Source organism: Aspergillus caelatus (assembly GCF_009193585.1).
Source record: "Aspergillus caelatus strain CBS 763.97 unplaced genomic scaffold BDV27scaffold_306, whole genome shotgun sequence".
NCBI classification, from domain to species: Eukaryota; Fungi; Ascomycota; class Eurotiomycetes; order Eurotiales; family Aspergillaceae; genus Aspergillus; species Aspergillus caelatus.
The window spans coordinates 18,976-39,428 of NW_022475569.1; the positions used below are offsets into that span (position 1 = coordinate 18,976).

Sequence of the window (20,453 nt, forward strand, 5' to 3'; positions counted from 1 at the left end):
TTTGTATGTATGAGTCTCTAAAATAGCACATCCTGCTAGCCGAAGAAGTAGACATGGATATTCCTGTACAAAAGCGCCAGACATCGGGGCCCTATCAATTGGGAAGGGATCTCAGCAGACAAGTGTTCAAAGGCGAGAAAAGAAAAACGAAGAAGGATGAATCGCTTGCCACATCGACCCGCACATGATACTCCATCTTCAGTTGGGTCTAATGCACTGTACCTAAAGGTGACTTCATCACTCATAGTCCCTAACATAGCGACCAGGAAGCTCAACGTCCCACATGGGCCGCTCCACAACTGCAACCTCTAAGTTACCGCCATTTTCATGTTCCTGTTCCTGCGATTCTTCATCCGTTGCCTGAGGATGTAAAGGTACAATTCCGAGAACATCACGGTATTTGTATGTGTGCCACCAGCGACGTGCCGAATGTGAGTTATCCACGACCTGCACCAACTGTTTCTGAGAGGGTGTGTCGCCATTGACAGCTGTCTTGTTAAGCTGCTTCCTGGGGGTGCTGACGTCGTTTCCTTCGAGATTTCCTCGTCTTAGGCGAGCCATGTTAGAATCATGGCGGGCTGTATAAGCTTCATCATGATCGTATGCTTCATCATCTTCATCTGCCCCACGAGGACGCTCCTTCTCGACAGAGATCAATTCGGCCTTCGACTCGTCGTTTCCTACGATTTTGCGGATTTTGGAACCAAAGAAAACGTCAGACTGTGCTAATGAAATCTTGTCACCGGCACCAGTATTCGACTTCTTTCTGTCGTTCTCCTCATCATCCAAAAGCCCACGCTTGCGCTTTTGGGATGAAGACTTCTTAGCAACCTGCATCGAATCCTGTCCATCATCATGAGTATCTGCAGAAGCACTCAGTTCTTCCGGAGACGGAAAGTCCTGGTTCAAGTCAAACATCCACAGCCAAGAGGTACCATAGAGCCAGAGACGTTCACGGGCCTCGTTCAAGTCCCAAACACAGCCCATCGCGCGATCTTTTACACCTCTAAACTCTGCGGGTAAGAAAGCCTTGGGGTTTCTCCTTGACCAATCCGACAGCTTTCCGTCAAGGGCATCAACTTCCACCAGTTGGTGCTCACTTGTAAGAGCCATCAACCGGCTTTCAACCTTAGAGTCCTGGCCAGTACCGTCGGCCAATAACTTCTTGCCGGCCTGGTTCAGAGGGCGGAAGGACAACAGTAGTACGCCAGACTTGAGACGAGGAATTGGCGATTCAGCGGCTGTGAGAGTCCAACGCTCGCCGTCAACCACTGGCTGTTCATCCTCATCTTCAGAATCTTCATCGGAGTCTTCGGCAGCATTGGCTTTCGTCAAGGTCTTTGATTCAGCTTTCTCCAGCGACCAGGCATCCACACACCCAGAGAGATCTCCGACTGCAAAGATCTTGCTGTTTTCGGAGAACACGGCGCATCGGATGGTCTTTTCGTACTCACCCAGGGTACCATGGGAAGCCTTCTCATAGCGAGCATGACGGGCAGCTCTGTTAAGTTTGACGAGTTGAGTTAGGACCTGGGGTTTCTCCTGAGGCGACGAAGCAGGCTTGATCCTGGCTAAATAGGTAGCACTGTTTGGACGAACGACACAGATCCACCGACTATCGGGGGAAACGGTAACAACTCGAGCTCCATCATTAGCGAGTGTAGACGGTATATCAAGTTTTTGTATGCGGAGGGTTCCTTTCTCATCGCCTTTGCGCCGCCGAACAGAAAATACCTTGACGCTGGATATTGTAGCAACAACTAGGATCTTTCCGTCGGAAGATAGCATAGCTGAGGTGATATTCTCTTCGCCCTATCATGCGAACAGTCCATCAGCAATCAACTTCATGAGCGCCGATACTGGGTGACCTTCACATACCTGGATCAGGACCTTTCCAACTAATCTGTGCCTTTGCCCATCGAGGTTTTCTTGCAAAGAAGTGGGACCGCGGAACAGGCGCCAAATGCTAATCTCTCTATCCCAAAAGCTCATGACCAGTCGAGATGAAGGCGAAGACGCAAGCTGTGGTATTTGAGGCAGACTCGATAGCTTTCTGTGGTGCTCTTTTCCGAACTCACGCAAAGGTAAAACAACCGGTGTGGCGTCAGGTCCTGGTTGTTGTCAGCCAACTTTGCCAACGCTTGGAAGATGAGATCAAGTCCTACCTCCAGAAACAACAACACTGATGTCCTTCGTCTCATAGACAGCAAAGGTCTTCACATCGTGGGTATGGTACCGCCGGTGCATCACCTCAACCCACCGGCCTTTCTTATCGCCCTTCTCTCCAACCTTCTTTCTGTAGACAACTGTTCTTTGGTCCGCACCCCCGCTAATAACTGTATCTCCATTGGCACTCACAGCAACATCTAAAGTATCAGCCAAGTGGCAATGGAGTCGTTGGATAAGCGAGTAATTCTTGCCGTCCCAGAAACGAACTTCACCAGCAGAGTCGCCAGAAACAATAGTGCCGTCAGGAAGGCACTTCACAGACCAGACCAGCAATTCCTTCGTACCGCCCGTCGGTCCCTTGCCCAAAGAAATTGTTCGTAGGAGTTGACCATTCCGAATATCAAACAGACGGATTGAGCTGTCTGCATAGCCGGCCACAATAGTGTTACGATCTTGGAAGGTGACGCTAAGCACCCTGGCTCTCTTTGTAGAAGGTCGCATAAGACGAAGGAACCTAACATCAGTGTCGGCCGTAGACAGTATCACGATAGATCCATCCGCGCATCCCGCGGCGAGGTGTTGTCCGGTGTATTCTCCTTCCGCTGGAGGCAGCCACTTGCCATCCTTTCCCCGTTTCGTAGGCTGCCATCTTGGCTGAGCCGCTATGCACCAGATCTCGCCATAATTTCCGCTTGAGTGACGCAGGGGACGCCCCTGTTCAATATCCCATTCAGTCACCGCAGTCGAGTATCCAATACTGAACAAGCGCAGTCGTCCGGGTATCTTTGAACCATCGGGGAGAGTCTCAGATGGATCGAGTGTCCAGGTAAGTCCTTCTATGCTTCTATCCTTTCCTCCACGGAGAACTGTCTCCTGAAACCATGCGCCGCGCAATGGATTCCATATTTCAATATCGCCATTTGCGCGACCAACTGCAAGTCGGAGGGTAGGGACACCACGTCCCGCAAGTTCTGCAGACGGAGGGTGGGAGAACGCGAGCGCATTGATCGCTTGAGGGTTATAAGGAACGAAGCGACAGCGGTGAATATCCATTATGATTAATGGCGTAATGCGGTAAAATCGAGTTTAATAGTTGACGAAGCTTCTTGCTTGAATAGAATGAAAGGGAAAAAAAATTGAAGTAGATCCTCGTTGGAGAGCAGAAAAAGACCTACCCCGGCTCTCAACCTGTAGAGCCAAACGCTATACAATCATTCCGTTGTTGGTAAAGAAAAGGTCAAAGATGTTTCAAATATGTCACTGTTGTGGTGGTGGCCTCGATCACTCTCTCTTTTTCTTTTTCTTTTTTTTTTTTTGGATACAATTTTTAGCGCCGCGGAGGTTCCACCAAACGTGTTTGTATCACGTGATTCTCAGGTTGGTTGCTTGTAGAGCATCAAAGAAAACTTAGGCAAGGCACAAGACCGCTCTCTTTACTTAATTTCTCGCTATTCTTCTCTAGGAACTGAGATCGCAAATATTACAAAAGCATCATTCCAGCACCTTTGCGACTAGGAGAGCAAATCGATGTACGATCATGAAGCTTACATAGTATGTACTGTACTAATATACTAGTATTTGGCATCTCTTTCAGTTCCTTACAATAATTCTGAACGTGACAAGATAATATCCAACAGAAGAGGAGCGAGTACATGTCATTAACACGGAAAAAGAAAATATCAAAATGATCCATCCCATGATTTAGAGACCAGTCTGCACTCCGGCGAATGCTACAATTAGGCACCGCACCAAGGAGCTTCCAAAGAGTCAATGCTCGAGGACGAGTATGCAAATATTCTTTGTTTCAGCTGACTGAAGGAAGCACTGAGGCAACTTGCGTCCAGCATTATGGGACACCAAATATCAAGGGTACTCCTCTTGGCGAACTCCCAATATGTAGTATGGCCAACTCCCTGGTACAGTTTCAGAATATAACGCCAAGCAGTGTTGACAGGGAAAATAGGCATTGCAGAGCCTATTATTGTTACTCGAATGCTTGTGGTACACTTTCGTGGTGTGTCAAAGCACCATACGACTAGGTTCTTGAAGCACGCCGGTAGTCAAGGGATGCATGTCCCCTATCATTTGAAGCACATAAGCCGCGTAACGCAAAGTGCTGTATGTAAGCAACATACGCATGCAAAACAGTAGGTGCTTCTTAATTCCAAATTACCGTGGTGCAAGCCGGTTCAAGGGAGCGTATCAGCAAAAGTAAATCTTGTCGCATTTCACCTAAAAGTTATCAGTAATAAACAGCCGCACGTCCATCGTATTTGATAGGCCCATATAGGTCCGTTTAATATAGAGGGACTGCCACGTCAGAGAAGCCCCGGTTATAGTTCCGGCATTGCATGTCACCAGCAGATGGCTAGTGATTCAGTCTCCGTCATTCGAATGATGTGATAGGGCACAATGATCCAAGATTTGCCGGGGTGCCACACCACAAAAAGAGTCAATTTCACGGAGTTTAAGCAGTGGAGACTCCAAGGAACTGGGCTTCAATTGTCTTCTGGTCAAAAAGAGGGGGTACATCTGTATGACTAGGCAACCTTATCCTCGTAGACATCAAGGACGAGTGTTCAGAAACAAGAGATTGTTAGCGAGTGGGGAAGGGTTTCTCTGAATTTCTCCGATAGATTCACCAGGCTCAGCTGAATGGGGTGGCCCCAAGATGGGCGATATGCAGTTTAATTCGATCTCGCGCTGTCCGCCTGCGGGGGTGTTGTTTGATAGGCACGATCCATGCTGAGAACGGGAATCAACCTGAGCCGCACACATTCAGACGACGCCGCTTTCAAACCGGTCGAAGACAATCCCCGGGAGATAAGCATTCATTATTCAGATCTTCGGTTGATTCGCCATGATTGCTCAAAATAGTTCAATAAAACCAATTCCGCTTAAATCCTGGCTATTCTATTTCCGACCCCCAAGATGATGAGATCCATGGCTCAATGAAACTATGCGACACCCATTTTGAATGTAAATATGAGGGCATACTCAATTGCAGATGTGTTTCTGATAAGTTATGACGGAGCTCTTTCTTTACCTTCTTTTCCCTGGTGGCGTCTACTACGCGACCATCGTCTCATGGTTGATGACCAGATTCCAGCGTGCGTTCATGGCGCAGTACTTATGCGCGAGTTCTACTAAATGAGATCAAAGTCGCGACCAGGATTGACTGTGCAGCAGTGGGTGTGTTGTGTTTACGTTTAACTGACGATTTCTCGCGGTCATTGCATACTGCGTGGTGGCATAGGTTCATTATGCAACACATTTCGGAAACTGGCCGTCGCTGGTCCCTCGTTTATTAGTACTGAACAGTCCCCAAGTAGTGCGACTGCTTTGTTTATACGCTAATCAAGGTCAATTGACTAGACGATGCAGCATGGTATCAATGGCAATCGGCAAGAGACTAATGTCGAACGCCTCTAATTATGGGAATGGGCACTAGGTATTCGACAACAGAAGGCAGTAGCCGTATGCCTTCAACTGATAGGGATTCCGAATATGGTCAAAGACCTAATCCCATGGTAGGGCGTAGGAGCGTAAGACGGTCGGATCCAGGCTTCCGTTAATCAATTAGAACAACGCATGTGAGTACTGTGTGCAGCTATCAGGATTATCTTTAGTAATAATGGGTTATGATGTATGATTCGATTCAGGAGGTGGCTGATGTATTGGTCCAGGCGTGTCAGCCGAAATTAGCAGTCTTATATGCTGCGTGGCACATATCCAATTGCAGGCGAGGCCCATATATTATTTCCGGGGACTTTGCAAGGAATCCAACATGTGGACAAGAAAAGTGGGAAAACCAGCCATTAGCTTGATGAACTATCGCCGGACCAATCAATCCCGGGTCCCATCCCAGTTGTAAAGGCACGAACGGACGCGGGAAGTAAACTTCTAGACCAGGATTACTGGAGAACATCAAGGAGGGTAAAGCACACGCCGGTTTGGCAACAAGCGCGCTGGTTTTGCTCAGGCGATCATCGAATCAGCGCGCATAAAGGGCCTCTGGAGTCCACGCCAAGCATCGCGGCCAGATTACGCTTTATGTCATTCTGACCCCCTTAACTTCGGGGGAGAATGGACCCGCGACACTGCTCAAGGACTTGGACAAATGGTAGGTATGGAAACGCGGCTTGTCCGACGATAAATCAGTAGTGTCCGTGTGTCTGTTAGATCCGGCCAAATGGTGTGGTGAAGGGCGAAAGTCCGACGCCTTTTGAGGAAAGCGTCAGATGTAAAGAAAGGAGACGTTCTGGCGTCAACCATTGAAATGAAGAGATTACCTAGAATAGAAATGACTTGGAACCTAATTTCTCATCGATGATCGTGGCTCATAATTCCAAGCCGGGGCAGCCGAAACGTGGGACGCGAGTCAATCAATGACGCCATGGAACTGTCGAGAGAGAGAAAAACGAACAGAACGCGCAGTATTTGTGCCTCGCACGCGACTCTTTGTTTTTCTGCGATCCTGTGACAAGTGTGAAGCAACAGACTTACTTACTGGACTATATGTAGTTTTGCTGTAAATAGCACAATTAAACAATGACCGAGGGTAAACTTCTTTTTTAACAACCCATCATTGGACGAAACATCGAGAAATACTAGCTGAATAATAGTCTATTAATTCTTCCATTTTTCCATTTGCTTTTGTTTCCCTTTAGAGCATTGGGGTTAAATGTGGAGTCGTTTATTTACACTACAATCGGATCCACCGTAGATTTCACACTAAGCCATTTTCTCCTCTAGCATGTCTGTATGTACAAACCCTTACTCCGTATCGTTCTCGGCATACAGTACAACGTACTTGGGTACGCCTAACAAGACGAACGAATGGTTAACTTGACATAAAATGCCTCCATATGCCGTCAGAACGCAGCTAAAAAGGAAACGAAAAAAATATGAACCGTGGTTGAGGCTCTCCGCTGCCCCAACCGTGAGAAAACAGCCTTACCACAAACGGTCATATTGTCTTGCAGGTTCTGACTTTTCGCGTTTCTGCTTAGTAGTCGTTATCAATCAGCCGGGCCTTCATTCGCTGATCGAGTATATTAAAGGCTCACATCCTGCATGGGTTTCCCACTTTGTTAGAAACGATTACTATGCGATATGCTGGATGTAAATGCCTCAATTGTTCAAGTGCGTCGGTTATCGTAGGGCACACTACCGTAGCGTCAAGTGTCATTCGGAACGGGAGCAATATTGATACATGGCTGCATGCGTTGTGACACAGAAATTGAAGGTTAAAGTAAAAGTTCGATCACTTGATCAGCTACAGACATGCGGCTTATACGAGTAAAGTGGCAATTGCATGGTTTCGACCAAGGGCTTGCCGCATGATTCTTGTTGGTGGCACAAGTGTGTTTCGTCCACCACCATAAAAGGAATGCCGACTTAAGAACTGTCAGGAGAGAACGTAGTGGACCCACGTAGTACCACTGTGATCTTGCAAATAATAATGATATCTATGCTCTGTAGAACCATGACTAGAAATAATACGAAGGAAAAGAAATGGCGACGATAAGAAAGAGAGAGAGAGGGAGAAAAACCTGGGAACTTTTTGCGTTTGTCGGATCTACATATACTCAATACGCACAGTCAAGGTGTAGATACATCAAAGGATGTGCAGCCATGTGCGTATAAGATAATTATTTGCAGAGTATTGGACATCCTTCGACTCATCCAATGCCAGGATATGTATCAGATCACCGACTATACTCCGTAGATGAGCCGTAGAACGAATTGGACCAATATGCGACGGGAATCTGACATATGTACCAATTCTATGAAGTTCTTCAGGTTTTCCAGAACACCGCTTGTTGACAGGTTTTTTCTTCCCAATTTTCGCCCTACCAGGCCCACATCATCCCATATTCTCATACCGACATATCCAGATTCGCTTAGTATGAGTATCGCAGCCGCTACTTCCGGCTACCGCCGTTTTGTGCGTATTGTATGTACAAAAGTGGCCAACGTTGAACATTCGTTCTTGTAGGTGGACCGACTTGCCGGAATTGCGGGGCTGCAGATTGGCGTTTCCTTCGAGGATGAAAATGCTGCTTAATTAACCCTGAACCACTGCCCTTTGGTAGAAATTTACGTTCTTTGTCCCCTTCTGCCTCTAGGCAACCGAACGCAGGCAAGGATGATCTTTATGTATGTCCCTTCTGATGCCTGGCGGTCTATCATGTTCGGCTTCAAGGTGGCAAGGTGAGTGGGCGGAAGTAGTATCCTCTGCTACTGTATTTTTCGAGATCCGCAGTGGGTTGCCACAAAATTTCAGCGTTTCGATTGCGGTGTGTTTTTATGGCGCAGTGAACTAGGACTTTAGATAGAATAGAGTAATGAAAAAAAGAGTGATATTTTGCAAACGCTATATTACAGACCGGGCTACTATTGTCATACCTCCACTGCGTTTTCAGCCTAGTCTTTTGGGTCATGTTCAACGGGATGGTTCAATGATACATCAAGAAATCTGGTGTATTATCGTTTAACACGTATAGATACAGACAGACCAGAGCACATGTATTACATAAAATAAAAGGTCTACAATCCTTGAATCAACACCAAGGTAAACAGTGATATACGCCTGAGAGTACGAAATATATCTGCACCAAGTTGGATCCGTTTGTTGCACCAACATCAAAAATCCATAATCGTACTACCATCTTGGGTAACAGCAAGTATGCACATCCTGAGCGATTTGAGTATAGGTGGAATATGCATGGGACCGGGCAAGGACAACTGCAAGTAGTAGAAGTGTGTGAATGATGAGAGAAAGTAAGTAATGAATATAAGGTCTGCAGGTACACGGCAAGGAGAGGTCTATAATTATCTCGGAAAAGGCACCTCGAGCATCCGCGTAAGTAGCCAAGTCACTTTAAAATTGAGATATGCAGATATGGCTCCCATATAATGTCGGCAATAAAATATGTATCTGTTCCCAACGGATTCCCTTTGATCGATCTGTTGCGGAATCGCCACCCTCAGCTATTTCCTAAAGGAGATGAAATCGAACATATTACTAGTCGGTGAAATGATACATGGGCGGCAATGCCACTCTTTGCTACTTTAGGCAAGGACACCACTACGTCCCTAGTAATTACCCCATATTTGGAGGTTGTCCATCACAATACGAATGGCCAAGGGATTAATATAGGAAGACTACAAAGTATTCCCTCCCGATCAACTTCTACTAATGGAAGGTCGTAGACTGACAAGCTGCGCCCCTCCCCCCTTTTAAGCTCTGTCTGTGTCACAATGGCCTGATATTTCTACTAGGAGACAATTTCGAACTTAAGTTGCACTGAAATTACCTAAGTACTCTAATTGTTAACTACAGACATGGAGCCAGGTTTCTAACCTGCCATCGCTTCAAAAATTCGAGGGCTTAGGATAATCAACCCTGCTAGCAAGTGCCCCTTTTACCCCTGCAATATATGTTTCATTGTACCTATCTGACGCAGTCGCTACTCCGTAAGTCATTCAGCATTAATTAGTTAGGGCGGTATCCCTGGCTTAAGTAATTGGTTTAACTACGATGGGTTAATATTGCGATAAGGGGCTATAGTGACTGTTGTTGGGGACGACGGATTTGGATAGCGCACACTCGGAAGAATGAAGTAGGGCGATTTATCGGCAGCACACGCAATCGTGCATTTCACCCCCATCTACGAAAGGCGGCTGTCCCGTTTTCAATAGTCTACTTAGATCGTACCACGGATTAATTTCTCGACTTTTGTCGGGAGAGATGCACATGCTTTCCGAGGGTCGAGCCGATACAACGCCAGTGGAGAGTGGAAGTGATCGCCCCGAATACCAAGCAAGGACATGGCCGTTCCGGGCTGAATAATGAGTCCTAGTGCTGGGATAAGATAGCCACCATATTGCATTATAAGACCCCCAGTTACATAGGTAATGCATTTTGATGTGGGGGAAATGAACTTAACCTGCTTCCAGCCACCTCAGCCACTGCCCATTTACGAAGGGAGGCGTGTACGTATATGGAGAGTGGATATTATAGTCTTTGTCCGAACTATGGCGATGGCCTACAAACTAAGCCCGGAGATCATATCCGGTCCAGAATATGAAAGCTTCCCGAGGAGAGTACGGAGTACGTAGAGTCATAGGACGGCTACTTTATATCCAAAATAGGTATAGATACAGTTAGAATCGGATAAGACGGGCATTTGATAATGGATCCCTCCTAGCCAGTCAATTGCGCCCCTTGCTTTGTTTGCACCGTATCACAGTGTCTGTGTATAAAATTGCATCCATAGCCAAATCTCACGAGTCTTCTTGGAGCTAGCGATGAAAGAAGGGGTAGCACAACGCCGTTAATTGGAGAAATATTTGCCATTGACTGGATGATAGGCGTCGAGAATTAGAACTTTGACAAGACCTTTCTGAACAGGGTATTTCCGGATATGTTGCATGGTAGCAGATAAACTGCGTGGCGCCAATGGCACCACGCATATAGCTTCCGCTGAATACTTGTAGCCGTGCTGTCTGTGATCGTGAGGATCCGATAATGATGGTGTCGTGACAGCATGTCTCCCCGGACTATTGATAGCTAAGCCATGTGTCCCGTAGAAAAGTGCCAACTCCCTACAAGTTGTACAAATGCGCAGGAAGCAAAACAATGGTTTTTGATGAGATCGTCCACACGTCACGATAGCAAGGGTAGCCCCTCCTTTCTATTGGGTTTCCGTTCACGATAGAACATCAATGACGAGATAAACATGTGTTGAAGAACTGTACGTCAATAATGTGAATAATGGATGAAAGAAGCCCTGCCAATCACTAAAGAGAATCCTGTGTAGCGGATTCATGTCGTTAAATTAGGTTCAAAGGTCGAGATCAACCGAATATCGCGTCGCTTCAGCGTGTCGTGTTCATACATAGTTCGGAAGAAAAAGTTTGACATATGATTCTCTCCACGGTAAATCATGGTTGAGACTCCGGGTGTGTCAAAAACTCTAGTCGACTGGTCGAGGGGATGTACATACATAAGCTCGGGCGAGGGGCGTAGATGGCATTGACGGGTCGTGAATGGCTGCAGGAGACACGCGATGGAGTGGGCAAGAAGTCAGGGTGGTTTTGGCGCTGAGCCAGTCAGCAGTCTATGACGGCGAGACGCGACCGCTTCCATGTATGTATGTATGTATGTATGTGTACGTAGTATCATACCTCTACCGAAGTGCGTCGTAAAAAGCGAACCACTCATTGATGGTTATTTACAGACCGTCAGCAGCTGAAAACTAAAGTCGGTTACTCCGCAATATGTGGGTAGTCATCAAATAGCATTACGATTCTTGAATTTACTAGGAAGAGGCTAGTCTAGGGTTATCCAAAATATCAAATGGGAAAAGTGACTTCATCATACGCTCAATAGCCGGTAATATATGACATGGATCTATCCATCAGTATACTGTACCTATCTACACACATACTCCATAATCTAGTGTGGAATTTCATAGCGATATCAATTCCTTACAAAGGGAAGAGGCGTAAAAATAACTATTCGTGATTTTCTGCTGCAGACCGCAATGTGCAATGGAAGTACCATGAAATTCTGGCTTACCTACAGTAGTGTAGTTTACAGAGACGCAGCTTACACATTAGGGCCCAAAGATGCAGGTCTAATAGAAATGGGAAGGGTGAAAAAAAATAAAAAAAAAAGGAAAGAAAAGAAAATCAAAAAGAAAGAAAAGGTGGTCGCTGAGCCAAGGACCCGAGGTGTTCCTGGCTTGAATAAGGGAGTCAATGGCTGGTGAGGACTGGTTGGTGACGACGGAGATCACCCCACCGAGAAGCCCACCGAAGGAGCGCTGGTGCAGTTTAGAGAGTTTAGATGCAGCCTTCAAGAGCGAAAAATAACAGAAAAAAAAAAAAAAAGAATTGAAATAGTAATAAATTCAAATAAGAAAATAATAACTATGTCCTGTATAGATGAACAAAGACCTGTTATTGAATGTATATTAGAATATATTAAAGGGAATACGACCGTCAGCAAGCATTGTAACGTAGGATATGTATTTCCCTGGCTTGATCTAGGGCTCAATGGATCCTGAGAGTCGATGATTGTTATACATTGATACGAAAAATCTGGCTCCCCGAAAGGAAGAACGACACAGAAAGCCGGAGATAATTAGTAGAAGGTAGTAAGTAACCTTGTACCGTATACGGCCGGTCACTCAATACTAGGTACCAGGTACCTTACTAAACGGCTGGAATTACGTACCTGGCCGTATCAACGGTATTAACTTTCGCCCTTCAGTAAGGGCTCCCCTCGATCCTGTCTGGGCTTAGGCTGCGCTAGGCAGACTTCCCTCCCAAGTACTCCGTACTATTATAATGCCCTATGCGAGGTTCTGCAAATTAGGACTAACTAGTAGTATAGCTACCTACCTCATTACGACTATTGTTGCGGTGCTCAGCATTGATGGAACTCCTATTCAAACCAGTATCCTGTATTATTCAGTAATTCAGTCCAATCACCCCCCGGCCACCATATCCTTTGATGGGTCACTGGTGGTTGGAAATGTAGGCATGAGACAAGGCAAGGCGTCATTTGGTCAAATCATTCCATTGTTTCACAAACTACTGGATATGGCATGCTTTTTCGCCTACAGTTCTAGGAGGTGCAAGGTAGGGTCCGTTCGTCGAACTCTCAGCCAACGCTGGTCGGCGAGGTTAGGTATAATTGAGACGGCTCTGAAACAAGGACCGAACCATACGCTTACGCGGTCCTTTCACATTACTATTACTGCTAATTAATACTGGGAATACTAAACACGATCCTCAATACGGGAAAAGCGTCACGCTTTACCATACGCTGTGGGCAGAGGTAACCTGCAGCGACTCTCGAGACTTCTATCTCCGACTCTTGTCCCCATTTCTGATTCCCTCTCTTCTTTTCTTTTCCTCTACTACACCCGCCTGGAGAGAGATCACTCCTCCTCATTTTTTCTCTCCTCCTTTCCTTCCATCTTCGCCTCCTCTCCCTTTCCTCCTTCCCCCCCTCCTCCTTTTCTAGCCTCCCGCCAATTCTTGGAGAGATCTGAGACTGGTCTGCCGGCAAGGATACAGTTGACGGAATTGTCTATATCTGTCAACCCCATCTTCAGCCCGTTGCACTAGCTCTCCAGTCGAGCCGTGTCCGTCAGCTTCTTTGCTTCGACGTCCTCATATTTCGGCGTTTGTTAGCTCAAACGGCGATTCCCCTGACCACCGGTGTCCGATCCGTGACGTCGACGTTGAGTTCCCCTGATCAAGCTTCTGCCGGTTAGAAGAACGACCAAGAAGGGCTTTTTTTTCCATCTTTCTTCTTCGTCTCCTTTTCTGTCATAAGCGTTTTTGTGTATATGATTTGTATTTTGTGGTGATTTCTTGGGAGGTGAGAGAATTTTCCCTTTCCCCTTTCCCTGGTTAAGCCCAATCCCCCATTCGTGCGTCAATTGTGTGCTTGGGACAAGACTAGAATGATATTTGCATGTGTCGTTGGTCTTCTATCGATATGGATCTGGTAAAAATTCACTGTGTGAATACGCCCAATATGTTGGTGAATGCCAATGGTTCAAAACCGACAATTGCATATAAACCTGAATCGGTTGCAACCAACACCTACGAAACTTCGTGCTCTCCCATGGAGCAATTGGCCTCCTGCACATGGATTTCAACAATTCTTCACGATTAGACAACGGATAGATCGGGGCAGGTGGGCGACCTGTTGAGAGAGCCTCAGATGATAAGAATTGGTTGGAATAACGGGTTCTCGTGAGGTTGGAAGATTAGGGTGCTTTCATAACGCGGGTCCTACGTTCTGGATGAAGATTATCTCATCAGCCGTTCATATCATCTGCAAGAGGGGCTCACATTCTTCAATGGCCGGGGTGGTTCAAGGGATATTCAGGTGCTCTGGAGAGCATGGAAACTGTCAATATCGTGCATACTTTGGCCACCACTCCAACCTATGACATGCCCAAGCTACAACAACATCACGCAATTGAAGTCTTACGCACAATTTAAATGAGGAAATCAGAAAGTCAGAACATCTGGAAAGGACTGAGTGGCTAACATGACTTCTTCCTGCTCCAGGAGACCGATTTTGATCTTTCCCCCGATACCTTCAGCTTCAACTTGACCTCACTCCCTTAACTGTGGAACTGGTCATTGAACGCTCCGTTTGCAATATCTCGGCTGTGTACAAGAACCATTCATACACCGGAGGGCAAATTGTACGTCGTAACATTCTTGTTGCATTCTGACTTCCCCTGACGATCTCCCTATCCCTACATAGGGCTCGTGCCTGTACTCCCCTTCCACATTCCGGAGTACCCCAATAAGCCGGTTCCTAGGGTGAAGACGTTCAGTCGTCCTTCGCCTTTTGAACTGGTATCCTACAGTCCACAGGTGACAGATCATCTCATCTTGTCCCAGCCTAGATGCCAGACTCGCCGTCACGGTAAGGGTTGCACCGTGCCCTCTGCCCGAAGGCTTTAATCTGGGTTAGTACTCTTATCCCCGGGTTTCCCCCCTTATCACCTCCCAATCTTCTTTTGACTTTTTACCTTCCTTCATCGACCTTCCTTAACCTCGCATATTTGCTTCGTCTACCTCTCCATTCTCTACATTTCTTTTTTCTTCTGTTTGACTTTTGCAGCCTGTCATTCTCTCAAGGCTTTTAATTTTTAATATCTAATAATACCTTTACTAACAGTCTCTCCTTTAGCTCCGGCCACGAAAGGCTTCAACTGGTTGTCCGGCTCCCTTTCTCCTTTCCAGTATACAGGCTTATCGTCTTTGCACTGGTCTTTAATATTCCCAACTAATTCCGCTCATTAATTCGAAATAATCTGGCGACTGTCATTCTCTTAATTCCGTCGTTTCCTGATAGACTCGGCTCTGATCAGGTCCACTCTTTTTAATCATATCACCGTCGAGATAGACATAATTCGACATCATGGCCTATCATAAGCGTCCTACGTCCAGCTATCAGCCTTGCGAAACTTTCTTTGTGGAATCGTACGAGGACTTCCCTGCGCCTCGTATGGACCCAAAGGAGCACGCGAAATTGATTGCTCGCGAGCGCCAGTATGCCATTGCGGATGAGCTGTCCAAAATTGCCAGCGATGAGTTCCGTGATGATATTCTGTCTCACATGCTGGACATGGATGTTGGTTACCATATACTCTAATTAATCTAAGTCGCTCTTGGCTAATCTTATCATCGTCTCAGGCATCTACCCTCCCTGATGTTGAATCGATCGATATCCAAACGGAGATTCAGTGGTTTATGCGCCCTTACTTGCTCGACTTCTTAATCGAAGCCCACACGGCCTTCCAGCTGTTGCCCTCGACCCTTTTCTTGACAATCAACCTCCTCGATAGATACTGCTCAAAGCGTGTGGTCTACAAGAGGCATTATCAATTGGTTGGGTGTGCAGCCTTGCTTATTGCAGCGAAATATGGTGACAAGAAGGATCGTGTACCTACTATCAAGGAACTCAAATCGATGTGCTGCTCTCTGTATGATGACGATATGTTCACACAGATGGAGTGGCATGTTCTGCAGACTTTGGGTTGGACAATTGGACACCCAACTGTGGACAGCTTCCTTCAGATGGCTGTCATAGACACACCATACGATCCCGAGGTCGAACACATGGCATTGTACATCTCAGAGATTTCTTTGTTTCACAGAGAGTTTGTGTCCAAGCCATCCTCTGATCTTGCTAGAGCTTCATTAGCTCTTGCGCGGTGTATTCTTAATAGACCACAGCCTCGCCACACCGAGTGGGCTTCACAATACGATTCGATGACATTGGTCGGCTTGTCTCAGCAGCTTCATCAGCCTTCTCAGATTTTGTTCCGGAAATATTCGTCGGCTCATTTCTCCAGGGTCTCAAAGATTCTAGAGCAGTTTTTGGCTCGTCAATCTTCGGTCGCTAATTGCACCCCACCAAGCCCACCTTCAGACATCAACGCTGAGTCTAAACCGTACGAAGGCGAAATTGGTCTTGCTACTCCGCAGAAGGCTCCCCATCCGTCGAACATGCCCCACGGATATATCACGCCGCCAATTACACCCGAAAACGATGCCTTTGTTAATGGGGGAAGCACTACTTTCGTGAAAGGAGTCGCAGGGACGAGCGCCTGCTCTCCCTCCCCTACGCCACCACCGAGTATGCAATATGTGGACTCTCATGTATATCAAGAGGCCACGTTCACCCAGGGGCAACAATTCCTTCAACCACAAATGTCATTCACCACTAGCTACTGAAATCAACAAATCAGTAGGGTGCTTTCCGTCAATAGTGTATCAATACATTAGTGGATAACTACATCGTCGCATTGAGCTTCATATGCATAAGTGCTCGATCTGGTTTATGTCTATCATTGATATTCTCAATGCTCGACCGATTACCTATGCGATCGAAACTTTGTTCTCTTTTTGCATTATCATTTTTCTAAAGGGCATACCCATTTCCTTGTGTTTTCATCCCTTGGGAGTTCCAAGTTGCATCTCATTCTTATATCTAGCATTGCAAGCGCGAGCCGTTTGAGTCTTAAATTGCATTTGCCTGTTTACATTTTTTTATTAAATCATTTCTTATTTCATATGTGATCTTTCGTTTCTCAGCCTTGTTGGAGTTCAATCCCATTCATCGGCACCCAGGTAGCAGTTTGTGCTTGCTAACCTGAAGACTCTATATTTGACCCCCCTTTGACCGAACTTTCCCCATCCTACTCAAATACATACACTAATGTGGCATAACCTCTCACCTCCCATGGAATATATTTTTTTTTTTCTTTCGCAGGCTGAGAAATACGTCGTCTGCACCATTCGGAATCTTGGCTGATGGAGAGAGGTCCCCTCCAAAAAAAAAAAAGCAGAAAAAAGACCGAAACCAGAAAAAGACAAAAAAAAAGCAAAAGCAAAAGCGCCAGTGAAAAAAAAATCTTCCACACAAAAGCTGCGAGGTAAAAAGTGTTGACATAGCTTTTGTTACCCTAATGATTTGGACAGCGAGAAGGTATTTGGACAGGTGGATGAACTTGAGCGTTTCCGTGTCAGTTTGGACACATTTGCCTCTCTGCTTTCTCTAGATTTCCTCTTCTTTGTTTCTACTTGGAACCCTACCCTTTTTTTGTGACTCCCAGCAAACCACCCGGGAGTATCTTATTTATTTGGTGGATGAGCTGAGATGAGATGAGCATAGTATACTACTACGATGAAAAGATCGTAGTAGAAATCAATACATGATACCTTATGAAGGACATCTCCTGCGGAGGGTTATTCCTCTCTGCCTTAGTCACGGATCAATGAAGTAGGAGATAACCATCACGAGACCTTAAGCCATTTCCATCGCATTATAGAAGGGACCCATTTATTACATAGACTAAGATCTACTCCTGCTCATCCCACCCGGGTAAGTATTCCGGAGTTTGATTAAAGACCGTCCCCCCTTTATTGGGTCCCAAAGCATGTATGTACGTACTCCGTATGTCCCTTTGTTATCCTGCCGGGTTGCCGGGCCTTGTTAAACTCCTTCCACCTGGTCTGAAATATACCCACGATATGTCGTCCTGAAAGTCCCCAGGGCACAGCGCACCTTCTTCTCAGGGTTCCCCTAAAGAATGTTCCCGGCAGTTGACAGTTACTTTGATTACCCAATTATTCAAGGGTCAAAAATAGATTAATTTATTATGAACAATAATCAAGGGAAAGAAAAAAAAAAGAGAAATTCAAAGTTCACATAATAATAATATATTATATATCCGAAAATACTATACAAGCATAGATGTGTCAATAGATATCACTAATTGAACAGAGATATAATAAAGGATAGTAATAGTCCTTCGATCCAAAAATAAAAAGCCATCAAGTCATGTCGGGCGTAAGATGATAATCCAGTAAGCGAGTTGAATTGGAATTCAATCCAATGCCCAGCATCAAGAAAGAATCCAGGAGTGAGTGACAATGACATGACCTGATGTGTACCCAACGGAAAAGTGAAAAGAAGAAGAATAATAATAATAGCCAACCACCTGAGATTATTCCCTAATCTCCCCACGCTATGCGGTACGCCGGACCTGAATCAATAGTAGCCAAAAAGGAAAGCAAAAAGAAAGGGTAATATACACGCGTTATAACGAAGGTAAGAAGGAAGGGGGATCAGAACTGGCTCATGGTGTCGGGGGTCCAACCACCGGTAGGTACACCGCTTTGCTGAAGAAGTTTAATGGACTTCTCTCGTTGGATGATTGCATGGTTAGATGCAAGGGCGCTGGTACCTCGAAGCTTCAACCGGAGAACAAGGGAAGGGCGACAACCACAGAGTTCATGCCAATTCCGGGGGAATGTATCATGTGCTTTGAATGATAGGGTAGGACGGGTAAGGGGGGAAAGGAACACAAGGAAAGGGCAATAAAGAAGACAAAAAGCAAACAAACGGCAACCCAAGCTCGTAAAAGTACAATGGCATCAGTAATATGTATACAAGGGTATGGATGTGGAATCCGGGGATCCCAACAAGGGGACCTCAATGAACGAACGGTCAGCCACGGTGGGAACCAGCATCAGGGGGCATGGTTGCGGTGACTTGAGCGGTCCCAGAATGTAGAGAGAGAGCGTATCCGCCGATTGCCGGTCTCGAACGAGAGACGCGGAAGATGAGAGAAACGAGAAAGTTGTGCTGCCGATCACTCGCCTCACTTTGGGAAAGCCGCGCGGATAATCAGCTGACTAAGAGCCCGTCTCACACCCGCTGGCCAGCAGCAGGTGACCAGAACCCAAACGCTGGCACCGTTCGTTGTTTACTTCCACCGCTGCTTGTCCCAATCGGATGGTCTTGTTTCGTCATATATTTGTCCCCCCTGGTTGTGAACGACGACGGGAGGTTGCGTTCGGCGTGGACCTGTGTTGGACCCTATGACACCAGAACGGTTCCGTTAGTGACAGCCCTAGTGCAAACTGGAGATAATGGCCGGGGTGCAGAACGGGGAACATCATGTATAGTAAGAGTCAGAAGTAGCACTACTACATACCTCGCAGGTCTGTGACAACCACCCGGTCACCGCTACTGCCAGTGCTTGCCAGAGTAGAATTGGACTGGTTGACTTTATGAGGCATGATGGTGGTGGATGTGTTGTTGTTATTATTGTTTGGAAAGTCGAGAGGATGGTTTGCAGCGAAGAGAGTAGTATAGTAGATAAGAGGGATTGATATGATATGGAGTACTCAAGGCAGAGAGTAGAGGGCGATAGAGGAGGTATATAAGGTAAGGTCAGTGGCGGAGCAAGGCAAAGTCTAGAAGCCCAGGCAATCGTAGGCAAAAACAATGAGGTCAGGAGGATGAAGGAGGTGTGAGAGAGATGATGGATTGTTTGTCACAGAAGAGTCTTTGAAGCTTGATTGATTAATTGATTGTTTAATGGTTTGAAGTGGGTTATGGGGAGCGGACGAGGGTGGCCTTTTGTAGGTTTCCTACAAGTATGGGGAAGTATGGGAGAATCTATCCAAAGGGGATTAGAATCGATCATCTTAGGAATTTTAGCTTCGAAAACTAGACCCAAAATTAAAAATAAATAAATCAAAAATCAGAGTCAAAAATAAATAAAATTAAAAATTAAATAAAAAGGCACAGAACAGATCCAGAAAATGAAACTAAACTAGTCATTGGGGGTCGCGAGAGATCGGTCATCTTGCAGTGATTTGAGCGACTATACCAAGAACAGGCGATGATGTGGATAGCATATTGGATGATGGGACCACTTCCAACGAGGGACGTCATCTCTCTTCCCCAATAATGCAATAGAGAATTAAAAAATAAATTAAAAAAGGATAAATAATGCTCCCTAATAATAACCTTCGACGCGAAGAAGACCAAGGTTCTGGAATCTGGGATCAGAAAAGGATCCAAAAAGTTCATTCATTCATTCATTGACTTTCTGACTCCACCGCCTCTCTTTTTGCTTTTACTGCCAGGGGCAGAAAAATAAAATAAATCAAAATAAATCAAAATCAATTAAATTTAGCTCGAAAAAGACGAGGCGGCGAACCGGATGGCCATGACACCCGTCCCTGATTGGCCACTACCGACGCATCGTTGACGGGATGTTCGTAGGGATGATGGTCAATGATTATCTTCAATCAAATCAATCCATCAACCGGTGACAGCCCTCTGTTTGGCTCGACTTGCCAGTTCGCTGCCTTCTACTACAATCCCCTCTGCTTGAACATGACTCAGGCCCAAAAAAAAAAAAAAAAAAAGA

The 20,453-nt window shown here is 46.0% G+C and overlaps 4 protein-coding genes across 4 annotated transcripts; 2 read left to right on the forward strand and 2 right to left on the reverse strand.

The window, feature by feature from the left end:
- Positions 1–3: 3 nt before the first annotated feature.
- Positions 4–3,451, reverse strand: ura7 (small subunit rRNA maturation protein UTP4). The gene is made up of 3 exons (XM_032077160.1): positions 2,166–3,451; positions 1,879–2,111; positions 4–1,812 (listed from the first exon to the last, which is right to left on the reverse strand). Exons 1-3 carry the CDS (start codon positions 3,220–3,222, stop codon positions 238–240), a joined length of 2,865 nt encoding a protein of 954 aa, XP_031921874.1. The 5' UTR covers positions 3,223–3,451; the 3' UTR covers positions 4–237.
- A 3,442-nt stretch (positions 3,452–6,893) lies between these two features.
- BDV27DRAFT_137130 (uncharacterized protein) lies at positions 6,894–7,344 on the forward strand. Its single transcript, XM_032068929.1, has one exon. The coding sequence runs from the start codon at positions 7,028–7,030 to the stop codon at positions 7,295–7,297; it is 270 nt and encodes an 89-aa protein (XP_031921875.1). The 5' UTR covers positions 6,894–7,027; the 3' UTR covers positions 7,298–7,344.
- A 7,795-nt stretch (positions 7,345–15,139) lies between these two features.
- BDV27DRAFT_163253 (cyclin-like protein) lies at positions 15,140–16,458 on the forward strand (the record flags this gene model as incomplete). The annotated part of the gene is made up of 2 exons (XM_032073522.1): positions 15,140–15,352; positions 15,415–16,458. 2 exons carry the CDS (start codon positions 15,140–15,142, stop codon positions 16,456–16,458), a joined length of 1,257 nt encoding a protein of 418 aa, XP_031921876.1.
- A 2,272-nt stretch (positions 16,459–18,730) lies between these two features.
- BDV27DRAFT_63678 (uncharacterized protein) lies at positions 18,731–19,789 on the reverse strand. Its single transcript, XM_032077161.1, has 2 exons — positions 19,227–19,789; positions 18,731–19,108 (listed from the first exon to the last, which is right to left on the reverse strand). Exons 1-2 carry the CDS (start codon positions 19,309–19,311, stop codon positions 18,996–18,998), a joined length of 198 nt encoding a protein of 65 aa, XP_031921877.1. The 5' UTR covers positions 19,312–19,789; the 3' UTR covers positions 18,731–18,995.
- Between the last annotated feature and the right edge of the window lie 664 nt (positions 19,790–20,453).

Bases quoted from the DNA above. Each gene is read 5' to 3' on its own strand.
- ura7 (XM_032077160.1), bottom strand. From the start codon at position 3,222: ATGGATATTCACCGCTGTCGCTTCGTTCCTTATAACCCTCAAGCGATC. The intron at 2,112-2,165 runs GTAGGACTTGAT...GACAACAACCAG, and splicing joins CAGTGTTGTTGTTTCTGGAG to GACCTGACGCCACACCGGTT. The intron at 1,813-1,878 runs GTATGTGAAGGT...TTCGCATGATAG, and splicing joins TTGGAAAGGTCCTGATCCAG to GGCGAAGAGAATATCACCTC.
- BDV27DRAFT_137130 (XM_032068929.1), top strand. From the start codon at position 7,028: ATGCCTCCATATGCCGTCAGAACGCAGCTAAAAAGGAAACGAAAAAAA.
- BDV27DRAFT_63678 (XM_032077161.1), bottom strand. From the start codon at position 19,311: ATGCCTCATAAAGTCAACCAGTCCAATTCTACTCTGGCAAGCACTGGC. The intron at 19,109-19,226 runs GTATGTAGTAGT...CTGGTGTCATAG, and splicing joins GGTTGTCACAGACCTGCGAG to GGTCCAACACAGGTCCACGC.